Source organism: Beta vulgaris, chromosome 5 (genome assembly GCF_026745355.1).
Source record: "Beta vulgaris subsp. vulgaris cultivar EL10 chromosome 5, EL10.2, whole genome shotgun sequence".
Taxonomy (NCBI): Eukaryota; Viridiplantae; Streptophyta; class Magnoliopsida; order Caryophyllales; family Amaranthaceae; genus Beta; species Beta vulgaris.
Genome location: NC_079206.1, coordinates 23,743,173 through 23,756,146, shown reverse-complemented (window position 1 = coordinate 23,756,146; position 12,974 = coordinate 23,743,173). Strand labels below are relative to the sequence as shown.

General features: G+C 37.6%; 2 protein-coding genes across 4 annotated transcripts; one reads left to right on the top strand and one right to left on the bottom strand.

Annotated features, from left to right (window-relative positions):
- Nucleotides 1-1,864: 1,864 nt before the first annotated feature.
- Nucleotides 1,865-3,424, top strand: LOC104893328 (protein FAR-RED IMPAIRED RESPONSE 1-like). The gene is made up of 2 exons (XM_010679424.1): nt 1,865-2,537; nt 2,805-3,424. The coding sequence occupies exons 1-2, from the start codon at nt 1,865-1,867 to the stop codon at nt 3,422-3,424; spliced, it is 1,293 nt and encodes a 430-aa protein (XP_010677726.1).
- A 5,111-nt stretch (nt 3,425-8,535) lies between these two features.
- LOC104893152 (pectin acetylesterase 8) lies at nt 8,536-12,449 on the bottom strand. Of its 3 annotated transcripts, none has more exons than XM_010679237.4 (13): nt 12,208-12,449; nt 11,946-12,058; nt 11,700-11,782; nt 11,130-11,259; nt 10,944-11,023; nt 10,769-10,852; nt 10,547-10,671; nt 10,381-10,441; nt 10,240-10,293; nt 9,926-10,003; nt 9,322-9,427; nt 9,040-9,185; nt 8,536-8,937 (listed from the first exon to the last, which is right to left on the bottom strand). In XM_010679237.4, exons 2-13 carry the CDS (start codon nt 12,055-12,057, stop codon nt 8,830-8,832), a joined length of 1,167 nt encoding a protein of 388 aa, XP_010677539.1. In that variant the 5' UTR covers nt 12,058; nt 12,208-12,449; the 3' UTR covers nt 8,536-8,829. The 3 variants fall into 3 exon arrangements, with proteins under 3 accessions (XP_010677539.1, XP_010677538.1, XP_048500653.1); XM_010679236.4 differs by having other exon boundaries at nt 10,769-10,855; nt 12,208-12,448; XM_048644696.2 differs by lacking the exons at nt 10,944-11,023; nt 11,130-11,259 and having other exon boundaries at nt 10,769-10,855; nt 12,208-12,448.
- Nucleotides 12,450-12,974: the final 525 nt, after the last annotated feature.

Below are 12,974 nucleotides of genomic sequence, written 5' to 3'. Positions count from 1 at the left end.
CGAGGTTGTTGTCTTGTTGACATGGTGTTCGACGGTCAGTGGGAGGCGATGCATCACAGTGGCGCACACATTGGTGGTGGAGTGGTGGCGCCGAAAGAAGAGTGAGAAAAGATTTTGTGATTTTCGTGGTTTTTGTGTTGTGACTTCAAAGCTTAGTTCCTCTGTACATTTATAGATAAATTTTGGTGACAAAAATGGAGGTGGATGGATGGTTAGTGGTTGCCGTAAACTTAGGGAGGCTAGTGTAGGGGACAAAGAGGATAGAGGGAGAAATCGGGGCGATGGGTGGTCGGGTGTTGCCGTTGGCCGTGGGGTTTCTTTGGAGGAGTCGTGATAAATCACTAATAGCTAGAGGGCATTTGTCCTCTAACAAGGACCAATGCCTAAATACAAAAAGCTTGGGAGGGTTAATTTTTTTTTTAAAAAAAAGTAGTTACTTGCAAAAAACAAAGCAACAAGTCAGTAGTCACCAGTCACCTCTGTCCTCTTCCTTGTTCAGTTAAAGCAAAAAGCAAAGGAAAAGTCCAACGTTAATATAGTACAATGTGTACGGAAGAAATTTTTTTGGAGTTTTAGAAACACAACTTCACAATGAAACCATCATTTTCCATGGAAAATACAGAACTTTGAAGAAGAACTTCGTAATTGTTACAGGTTTGTTCGAAAAATAGAAATACTTGTGAAGAATCTCGTTATTGTTAGAGGTTTGTTCGAAAAATAGAAATACTTGTGAGAATCAAGAGTAGTCCTCTTTTAGAGAAATGGAGTTTATTGCTGATGAACAGGTATTTTTAGCATTAAATTGTTCGCCAGTTAAAAAAAATTCTGTATTAAATAGTTAATATTGTTTACAATAAATGAGTTTGTTTTATATGTTTAAATTGTCAATAAATGATATGTAGAAGTAAATGAGATGTAAAAGGAAATGATTCTGAATAAATGATATATAGAAGGAAATCACCAGAAATACCTGAATTAAATGGTCATAAATTGGTCTACAATATTTTTTTAAAAATCGTATTTGCCCTAATAGGAGGAAGGATATGTTAAGGTGAAATTACAGTTAAGTTAAGATTAGATTTTTATAGTTTTGTTTAGATGAATTAATACCTGAAATTATATGTTTGTAAATTGCAGATTAGTGGGAGAATAACCATTGATTTGAATGAGGATGTACATTTTGAAGTGAACCCCATTATTGACTTGAATCAAGTTGATGATGAAAATGAGTTAAATTTGAATGAAAGTTGGGTCAATATGACTGTAGTTGACAATGAAAGTGAGATGAATTTGACTTTACTTGAAAATGGAAATGAAATTAATGAAATTGAGTGTGCAACATCAGTAGGAGTTGGGTCAAATAACTATGTTGATGCACCATCTGCAGGAATGGTTTTTGAATCATGGGAAGACTTAGATGAATGATTTTTTAAGTATGGGAAACAAGAGTGATTTGGAGTTGTTAGGGCTGCTGGTGTGAAAAGAAATAGTAAGGCGAACGACGGGAAGGTTTGGCGTAATTATACTTGGAAGTGTAAATGTGAAGGTGAGGTAGATAAAAGGCGAAGGGTTGATGGTACTAGGATAGCTGTTGGTAAAAAAGGAGTAGAAATATCAACTAGGAAGACGAAGAAGTGTAAGTGTCCTGTAATGTTGTATGCTAGTGTTAATGAGGAAGGATCATGGGATATTAGGAAAGTGATTCTTGAACATCAAAATCATAACCCGGCGCCAAGGAAGACAAGGCACATAAGCAATTTTCGTCGAGAGGAGGTAATGTCAACTGTCCGTCGGAAGTTGTTTAATGACCATGCCGCAGGGGTGAAGATTTCACAGATACACAAGTCCATAGCTACGGATAGGAATGGGTTGGAGAACTTGTCGATTACGGAGAGGGATTTGCGATAACGTAGTTGAGAAGGAGAGGAGATTGAAATTCAAGGATGGTGATGCACAAGCTATGTTAGTTTACTTTGATAGAATGACGGACGATAATCAACAATTCTTCCATAGGCATCGGTTAGACGAGGAGGGTAGAATCAAGGATGTTTTGTGGGTAGATGCTAGAATTCCGGCAGCATATGATTATTTTGGTGATGTTGTGTGCTTTGATGCTACTTATTTGACAAATGATTATGAACTTCCATTTGCAAACTTTGTAGGAGTGAACCATCATGGTCAAAGCATATTATTAGGTTGTGCATTAGTATCACATGAGGATGCGGAAACCCATAGTTGGGTATTTAGCACGTGGGTGAAGTGTATGGGAGGCAAAGCGCCACAATGTTTTCTCACCGACCAAGATGTGGCGATGCATCAGGCGTTAGGCAACGTTATGCAAGGGACATGCCATTGGTGGTGCCTATGGCACATACTTACAAAGTTTAGTGAGAAGTTGGGTATGTATAAGAAGTATGAAGAATTCAAGGAAGAACGTCATCAAGCCATATACGATAGTGTGTCCGAAGAAGAATTTGATAAAACATGGTGTGATATTATTGACAAATATGGTATTGGAGAAGATACGTGGCTTGAAGGTAATATACATAATGAATATTATTGAGAGTAATGCATCATAGTTGTTTTCGTGTTTGTGGTACTGCATTAACCATTGCATTGTTTAGTGATGAAACTTTTTTATGTTATTAGTTGTTGTAGAGAAGTTGCATAGTAATAGCATATAGCAGAACATCATTTTTGCATAACATATACGTAAAATATAGTACTTAGTTAGTTAATGTGGGAGTGGAAGTTTAGCATAGTATTTGTAAGGTTTGTGGGAGTGTAATATTTATCACTTGTAGGTTTGTACAAGGAGAGATGTATGTGGGTGCCAGCATACTTGAACCATATGTTTTGGGCTGGGATGGAAACAATTCAGCGGTCGGAGAGTGTGAAAAGTTTTTTTGACGGGTATGTACACAAGAGTACAAAGTTGTGTGATTTTGCCGAGCAATATTGCAACGCAATGGAGAGTCGAGCTAGCTCGGAAAAGGCGGCCGATGCAAATACATGTCGATATGTACGAAAACGTGTAACAAAGTTTAAGGCGGAGTTGGTATATCAAAAATTGTATACGGATTCTAAGTTCAAAGAAGTCCAATCGGAGTGCATGAAAATGTTATATGTTCAATGGCAAGGTAGTAGAGAAGTAGGGGAAAATATTCAGGAGCACACACTTCGGGACATAATTTGGGTGATATGCAAGAAGTCAAGGAAGGAAGTCCCTACAGAGAGGCGAAGGATGTACCGTGTGAGAATTGACATGGGTAATACTGAAGCATGTTGTGAGTGCAAGTTATTCGAGTCTCATGGTATTCTTTGTAGACATGTGATAAATGTTTATGATATTCTTATCATGGTTATTCCGGAAAAGTACATTTTAATGCGGTGGCGAAAGGATGTTTTCGGAAGCATACTATGATCAAAGTTGCATACCATGATCCTTCGAAAACCGAAGAGGTTATATGTTATGATAAGATTATGGTGATGTTTGACCCAATATGTTCGAAGGCGGCAAATTATAGGGATGTTGACGAGGTAGTGGAAACCTTGGAATTGTTGGACATTCGATTAGACGAGAGGCATGCCATGAGAATGACGGAGAAGGTAACGAACAATGTCGGTGGTACCCCCTCCTCAGTTGGAGATATTAGTAGAAATTGTACACCACCTTCAATTAGTAAACTAGTGAATGTCATTCCAACCGAGAACGTGTCTTTGGTTGTGGAAGAAGGTCATGTAGTACTTGAATATGTTGAAGACCCTCGAAGAAAATGTCGAAAAGGTCGTGGTTCTGAACGCATCCCTTCTTGCATTTTCGAAAAGTAGAAATTGTTCTGAGCGCTTAAGCTGATGGTTGAGACCCCAGGAATAGATTCACGCCCCCTCACGCAAGAGCCCTTTGGGCTTGAAGTGTAGATGCAGCACAGGTCTTCCTCATACTTGGCGCTAAATATTCCACTGAGAAAGGAGGCGTGGATGAGATTCGAACCCGTGACCTTTTTGTCACGCTGGCTCTGATACCATATCAAAGGACCAACTTAACCGAAAGCTTAAGCTGATGGTTGAGGCCCCAAGGAATAGATTTATACTCTATTAATGTTATTGATTATTCTTGGTTAGAGTTGTAGAACTGGAACTTGGAGTTACTACAACATGTAATTTGAGTTATGCCAATATTTGGTTAGAGTTATAGGAACTAATAGTTAGAGATATAGAATTGATCAGAGTTATAGGATCTTGTAGAACAACAGTTAAATGCATGTTTTTTTGGGCCTTAACTCTTAAGTGCTTATATTTATGATATTATAATCGAGTATGAGGTTTTGACTAATATTTCAAATTGTATTTAGAGTCCTCTGATAGATGTTATTGATACACTTAACGAAAATAAAAGTTCCGCATTAAGTGAGCTATTTGTAAGATAATGTAATTGTCTGCCTTTCATTCATGAATAGGAAATAATATATACAACGTATTATTACCATAACCTTAGGCTATTATCTAGGAGCTAATAATACTATAGAAAACCAGAATATTACATAGATTACAGTAGTTGACTATTTCCTAATATACATAGTCTAACACACCCCCGCAGTCGAAGCGGCAGGTTGTCGTACGCTTAGACTGTCCCGAAAATCATCAAAAAGTAGGCGCGGAAGACCTTTAGTGAAGATATCTGCAATCTGGTAACGGGACGAAACGTGAAGTACTCGAACCTCTGCACGTGCAACCTTTTCACGTACGAAGTGGATGTCCAACTCAATATATTTAGTGCGCTGATGCTGAACAGGATTACCAGAGAGGTATATGGCACTAACATTATCACAATAAACCAATGTAGCTTTGTGGAGAGGACAACAAAGCTCAAGTAGAAGATTACGGAGTCAGCAAGACTCAGAGACAACATTAGGAACTCCACGATATTCGGCTTTAGCACTAGACTTAGATAAGGTGGGTTGACGTTTGGAGGACCAGGAGAGCAAGTTGTCACCAAGAAATATACAATACCCGGATGTGGAGCGGTGAGTGTTTGGAAATCAACCCCAATCAGCATCTGTATAAGATGTAAGAGATGCAAGAGAGGACGTGTAGAGCTGGAGAACATGATGAAGAGTGCCCTGAATGTAACTCATAATACGCTTAAGAGCATTCATATGTTCAATTTTTGGATCATGCATGTGTAAACATGCCTGTTGGACAGCATATGAGATATTTGGTCTCGTTAATGTAAGATACTGTAAGGCACCGACAAGCTGGCGATAGAGGGTAGGATCGGAAAAAGGAGTGCCAGCAGATGAACCAAGTTTCGCGTTTGTGTCAACTGGAGTATGGCTAGGTTTACAAGATGTCATACAGGCACGCTCTATAATGTCGGCTGCATAATTTTGCTGAGAAAGAAACATGCCTGCAGAGGTGCGAGTGACGGCCACGCCCAAAAAAATAGCTCAAATGACTGAGGTCCTGCATGGCAAATTATGCACTAAGAAGAGACATAATAGATGTGCGAAGAGCATCTGATGAGGCTGTGATAATGATGTCATCAACATATAGTAAAATATAAGCAATGTCAGAGCCACGACAATAAATAAATAGTGAGTGATCAGATCGGCTATGAGAAAATCCGATAGTAGAGACATAATCTGCAAACTATTGGTACCATGCACGAGGGGCCTGCTTGAGACCATATAAGGATTTCTTTAAGAGACAAACATAATCTGGATGAGTAGGATCGCGGAATCCCATAGGCTGATGCATATAAACTGTCTCATGAAGGTTACCATGGAGAAAAGCGTTCTTGATATCTAACTGATGAATGGGCCAAGAACGAGAGAGAGCAATGCTCAAGACAGTCCGAATAGTTGCTAGTTTGACAACGAGACTGAATGTTTTGTCACAATCAACTCCAACCTGTTGAGACATGCCATCACCTACAAGACGGTCTTTATATCGCTAAAAAGAACCATCAGAATTCTTTTTATGACGAAAAATCCACATAGAACGAATAAGATTCACATTGTTAGGACGAGAGACCAACTCCCACGTCTTATTTTTAATTAGAGCATCATATTCGTCAATCATGGCAGCTTTCCAATTCGGGTCATGTAAAGCACTTACGGGATTTTTGGGAAGGGGAGAAATAGAGGAGATGGTGGTGGTGTGCAAGTTAAAGAGCTTTTTGGGTTTAATTTAAAAATACCATGGTGACTTCTTGTGGTTATTCGGTTGGGCAAATGGGAAGAGGGAGCAGCATTGGAGTTTAGGCATGTGGTAGGTGGGCTGTGAGAGGGGGGGGGGGTTGTTGGGCTGGGTAGTTGGAGCCAGCGTAGTGGAGGAGGAGCTGGTATGGGGCCACAGGCTGGGGTGGGTAGCAATGACTAGGCCAATGGGGGAAGTGGGCGCGCTGGGCTTGGGCAGTGAACTGGGAGAAGAAGGAGGGGAAGATAGGGGAGGGGTGTGGGCCGCACATAAATAGACAGAGAGGGAGGACTGGGTAATGGGGCTTGAGTTTGTTTTGTTTCTGTGACGATTGTCACGATAAGAATTCCGGCCAAAGGGGGAATGAGAATGACCTCCATGAGAAGAATCAGTATCAACAAGAAGAGCGGTAGAGCCGGCATCACGAGCTCTTTCTTTAGTTGTGGTTTCTTTAAGTTTAATACGCGAGCAAGCATTGGAAAAGGATGGCAGCGAATCCTTTTCTTGAATGTTGGTGACAAATGTGGAATAGGTTGAAGGTAAACCGACAAGAAGATGCATAACCAACCTTTGATCAGAGACCGGTGACCCAACATTAGCAAGTTGAGTAGCAAGAGATTGTAAGCGAGCATAATAAGCCACGACGGAGGAAAAATCAGCAAGCTTGGTGGTCGTAAATTTTGTTTCAAGATATGCAGCTCTCGAGTGTTTATCATCATGAAACATTTTAGCAACGCGATTCCACGTGTTGACAGCAACATCATCCACAACAAGAATGGAAGTGAGGATGTTCGTAGATACCGTAGCGTAAATCCATTGGAGCACAACTGCGTCAAGTCGGGTCCATAATGTTAATTTTCAGATTATATGAAAATGGGCCAGGGTAACCCAATAAGGAGGAGGAGAGTTTAGCCCACTTACAAATTATGAGGTTCCATCCTAAAACAAATTGGTGATAGGAGGAGTAACTCCTAATCTTATAAGGTGGTTTATTCTCTCCTCTTTCTTCAATGTGGGACACTCACAAATGGGAATTTAATGGGTTTCAACACACCCCATCACTTGTGAGTGTCTTTAGAATTTAGAGCTAACTGGAAAGGTAATCAAAAATAATTCTCTTAGGGGCTGGACATCCTGTCGAGGTAAATCCTTACCCAGTTGCTTGATTAGAGGCCCAGTTTAGAAGAGACCCCCAATCCGGACTCTGATACCATGTTAAATTTTATATGAAAATGGGTCTGGATAACCCAATAAGGAGGAGGAGAGTTTAGCCCACTTACAAGCTAGGAGGTTCCAAAGCTTAAGCTGATGGTTGAGGTCCTAGGAATAGATTTATACTCTATCAAACGTCTATGCAGAATTTTATACAAGTTTCTATGACTAAAAATACATGAATAGAACCAATAAAATCATCTATCATAGAACCCTAAATAGCATTACGAAAACCCTTGAAGCTCGTGAAAAATATTGAAGACACTACCATATGGTTAAGGCCGAAAAACAGGCATCGATGTGAAGAGTCTTCAGTTGACTCCACATGATTCATCAACAAACTCCAACACTCTATAACAAGTTTGGTGATCTTTTCATTTGTGGTCAATGTTAGAAGATCCTTTTGTGTAACAAAGTGTTTATCTCCAAAAGAAGCAAGAATTTCACTACAGAAATAATGTAAAGAAAGATAAAAAGCCATTGATATAAAATAAGGCGAAAGATTGAAATATGATAAAAGTATTATAGATAATAATGTTTACCTCTCTACCAAAGTTTTTTAGTGATGTACCATAGAATAATGAACTACGAGCTTCTTGAAAGATAGCATGTAAAACAATAAAAGGTTGATTTTGACGCATAAAAATATATAATATGTCTAGCAAAAGGGTCTGATTCTGAATCTTTTAGACTTGTATTCATACCTGATTTTTAATACCCAAATTCGACCCAGGCCAATGGGTCTCCAAATTCTAGAGCTAGATCCTTAAAAATGGAGCAGGTTCAACCGAGTCATGGGTCAATGCCCATTCCTATCTCGATTCATCCACTTCCACATGTACTTTTCTCTTGTGCTCGACATTACTAGTGGCCTATTGGTGCTCGTGGTGAGTAATGTCATAGCTGCAAAATATTCAAATCCCTATAAGTGACACCTCAAGAGAGAATAAATGTGTTGTGCAAGTAGCGGTGAAACAATTTTTCTTCCCTAATTAACCACATGAACAAGCCAAAAATCAAATTAACCACCTATTTAGACGCCATTTACCACACACCTCCTCCATATATCGCCATCTACATATTAACACTGCTCGGGCTAGGAATAATCAAGATACAAAACACTTTTGTCAGTGGTGATTCACAAATCACAAAGGATCTATACTTCACATACAGTTAGATCTACATTTTCATATAATCCAAATGTATTAGTACATGAATGATGATTTCAGTTTATTGTTACATAGAAAATTCACTTATTAACTTCATTAATTAGATATAACCCAAATAGTGGGAATAAACACAATAACTTGGTACATGATAATTGAGACTTATTCATACACTTGATGAATATGCCGTATTTTGTATATTTTGCTGGTTCATAGAGTTGAATCCAAAAGGAGAGAAATCCTTCATAAATTATTCGAATACGCGGTTGTGACAAGTTTTGTTACAAGGGTAAGGGCAATCGATCTTCTGAAAGGGTTTTCGGTCATAGAACCAGTCACCCACAGCCTTGCAAATAGTCTGCGAGAACGCAATGCAACACAGATCATTGAGATCATTGAGCTAAGTTAATATACGAGATTACAGAAAGAAGGGGATGAGTTGGTGTAAGAAGCCTCATACCGTGTTGTCTAGCAAAGGCGAGTCATCCCTTAGCCATGTCTCTTGAGTTCCTGATTGGCAATGGCTGTAGCAAGAGTTGATGTAAAACCCTCTAGAGTTTGAGTTGCCAAGGGATGATAATGCGGCCAAGAAGTCTTGCCTAAAGCCTGAAACATCGTACGAAGTTAAGCTAATCATATGTGCCATCTTATGTATCCTAGATTCCTAATCATGCATGGTAAGATTATGCCGTATTTCTTCTTGTTTGGCTTTTACATGTTCAATTCTACTGATTGGATTTACCATGCATTATTTGGATCTGACTGTTGGAACACTTGATTATGTCAGACTTGCAATCGTGCCATGTCCCATGACGATCTGCAACACCTGGTGCCAAAGTATTCTTTATCTGCACCAGAAAGAATCATCAAGAGAGTTTAGGCTTCATTTTTTTTTCAATTGAAAAACACTTGCCTGCTGATCTCATTTTTCCTATTCCTAACTTTTTGACCCTAAGAGAACAAAACTCAAGCTAAAATTATCATCAATGTTATTCTTCTTTAAGATAGTTGCCACTTCAATTTTCCTACTAAATAAGGAAACCTTGTACACATGGTTAAGAGAACATACATAATAGATAATATTATACATATTTCGCGATATCATAATTATGACAATTGAGCCTTTTTCTTGATATAAGAAAGTGTATGAAATGCCTTCTATTACTAGCCTATGTCTTTGTTGAATTAGCTCAGCATGAAAATTTACAATTTTAGTACCATAACAGGACGACTTTCAGAGATGGATCAAACAGATTCGGCAAGCTACCTTCTTCACCCCAATGATTGAATTTCACGCGATCAATTCAGACAAGTCACAAGAGTACTAAAAGAATAGATGTACAAACCTGCCATGCGTCATAGGCTGCATTCAATAGAAACAACGGTGTTTGGATTCCCCTTGCAGCATATTCAGGGAAGAAGCACTGCAAATGGTTGATAGTCGAGACCTTTTTTAGTAATATTGAAGCATATGGCTTGCAGGGATATACATAATTAAAAAAATAAACTTATACAGAGAGCCGAGAGGAGAAATATTAGACCCCTTCATAACCAAAAATATGAAACTTTCCCCCTCTCTTTGTTGTATAAAGAACAGTTCTGTAAATAGCTCATAGCTGAACCTAATTAAATGAAAATCCACTATTTTCAGTATACTTACGAGTTTAGGATCGAACTTTGAGGTACAGGATGGGGGCAAGTTTTTTGCAGATCCCTAATATAAGTAGAAACATTAAACTTAGTCAAAAACCAGAAACACTGACAAAAACTCAAATTGATAACAAAAGCATGGAGAACATACATGTGTAGTCACAACATCAGCAAAAACTTCTTGGATGTGTGATACTCCAGAGATATCCTTACTGTCACAAATGATATATCATAGTTAAATTTCAATATAAATTTTGCTCTTAACATAGCAATTAACATTTAACAGATTAGAGGATTTTAAGAGTCTTGATTCTTACGCATTAATGAAGAAACCGGCATCAGATAGACATTTTACTTTGGCACCAGAAGGTAGTAAAGCCCGAAAGTTATCACATTGTAGTATAGCACCAAGTCCACCAGCTGAACATCCAGCCAATATTGCCTGCAAATAGGAATGTTCTAGTTCAAGTTGTTAAGTATAATTAACATTAGCTAAATTTAAAAGCAAAGTCTTAATTAAATCATAGGAAAAATCATACATTCTCAGCATTCTTCATTCCTTTCGCTAATAAATCATCCATAATTGCTCTCCAAAGTCGAGCTCCTCTGTAGTATACTTTAGCCTTCTGCACATTTCATTACGAAAAAATTACACAAGTCTTATAAGAAAATTTATAAGAAAGATATTGTATCTGAACATTTAGAATTACATACTGGATCAACAGCTTCAACATCTCCAGTGAAAGATGATCCATCACAGTATCGAACTTTAATTCGATTCCAATTATAGAAGTCTACCAAAAACGTAAACGTATCTCAGAACTATTATTAATCACATAATGGAAATGATTTTAGAAAGTTATACAATTAATTCAAATATTAACAGAATGTGAATAGTACCAGGACTGTACTTTGCCTGGTTGCTTAGTATCCCTGAGAAAGTATATTGTTTTGTCATTAGCTTTGATGAGCCTAATCGAGTTTTCGTACGCTCTAGGCAAGTCGTTGCATTATTGCACCATGCTCCTCCCTAGCCAAACCAAAAATTAAAAGTCTTAACAAAAATCATGATTTCTCATAATTATTAAAATCCAATGCTTTTAAGTTATTATGATTTTTCACAATCATTCAAATTAAATGCTGAATCAAATAATTGTGTTATTATGATTTTTCACAATCATTGTGTTACATACGAATCAAATAAGTCTGCATAAATCTGACCCACGCTTACAATATGCAGTGAAAAAACCGAGTTCCATGCTACTTTCTGGAGTACTAGCCATATAAACCAAGTGGTCTTGGAAGTGGTTGCTCACTTTGTCCCTTAACCAATTGGTCTGAGGTTCGATCCTCAAGCTTTGGGAATGGAAAGAGATTTTTGGCCAGCCTTTTACCCTTAAGTGGAGCACCCGGGGTGAGGGAATTAGTCACTGCTATCGGTGGTGGATACCAAGAAAGGGACATACGTACCTCCATATGAATCAACCAGTTATGAATACCAGCACCGAAGCCCTTGTCAAAATGGTAAGCTGGTGGACTTCCATCCAAGCAGACTGTAAAAATCACGTCATATCCTTAATTATAAGAGGTCGGAATGATGTAAAACTTAATTCACGATGAGGGAGTAAATACTAAATACCACTTCAGTAACAACATATGTAACTGCATCAGTTAAAATTAGCTAGTTTAACAGAAGAGAGTTAAATACACACTTACCACCTCCTTTTGCAACTGCATCTTGAACATATGTTATTGGAACTTGAAAACCATTTACTATCAACAACATAAGCACACTAACTAGAAACTGCAACCATTGTGAACAATGCATCCTGTTTTTCACAAAACAGAAACAAAGCAGAGTTTTATACATAAATATATTATTCTGAATATATGCAAAATCTAAACAAAGATTGGTTTGTTAAATTTGAGAACTGAAATCGTTTAAAGCAGAAAGTTTGGTTAAAGAAAGGACAATTACCTGAAACTAGAACTTATTGCTTAAAGGAGCTAAAAAGAAGAAATGAGTGAAGATTAATATTTTTTCTACTTCTGAATTTTAATGAAGATTGAAATCAGAGCATATGCTGAATTTGTAGTGATGCTCACTATATATGGAAGCTGCCTAGAATATAAGGAATAAAGATTGGTAGAGAGAGAGAGAAACATAAGGAATTCATTTCCATTGCATAAAGTTAAAGCAGCTATTGGTTTTTAGCTAAGAAGACAGGAATCAAAGCTGTTGTAAAAATAGTATTTATTATAATGTTTTATGAGAAAAAAAGAGTCATAAATGTACTATGTAATTTTCTGTCCTAGGAGTATGTTACACAATCTTAAATATTTTTTCATATTGATTTTAGTCTAAACTGATTGACATTTTGTTTGTATATGCTTCTTTATAGGTGAAACTTGAAAGTGGCCAAATCTATTTGAAAAGTTGACAATTATTTTAAACTAAGAATATCAGTGAATAGTAATCATGAATATACAAGTTTAGAGTTTTTTCTCACTATTTTTTTCACTCTCGGATGGTCTTTATTTTGCAGGATTTGGGACGGATTTCTTTGGACATGAAACAATTGGACATGCACAACTTAGAGATCCTGATATATTCTTGTATGATTTTTTCATTAATTTCTTAGTTTGATAAAAAAAAAAAAAAAAGCTCTTGTATAGAGTTGTCCAAGTTCCATACCGATTTGATTAGATCGCCAAGATCGTCATGGTCAAACCGTCGAAGTATCT

Bases quoted from the DNA above. Each gene is read 5' to 3' on its own strand.
- LOC104893328 (XM_010679424.1), top strand. From the start codon at position 1,865: ATGGGTTGGAGAACTTGTCGATTACGGAGAGGGATTTGCGATAACGTA. The intron at 2,538-2,804 runs GTAATATACATA...TATCACTTGTAG, and splicing joins AGAAGATACGTGGCTTGAAG to GTTTGTACAAGGAGAGATGT.
- LOC104893152 (XM_010679236.4), bottom strand. From the start codon at position 12,057: ATGCATTGTTCACAATGGTTGCAGTTTCTAGTTAGTGTGCTTATGTTG. The intron at 11,783-11,945 runs GTAAGTGTGTAT...TGATTTTTACAG, and splicing joins TGCAGTTGCAAAAGGAGGTG to TCTGCTTGGATGGAAGTCCA. The intron at 10,672-10,768 runs GTATGATTTTTC...TCCTATTTGCAG, and splicing joins GAATGAAGAATGCTGAGAAT to GCAATATTGGCTGGATGTTC.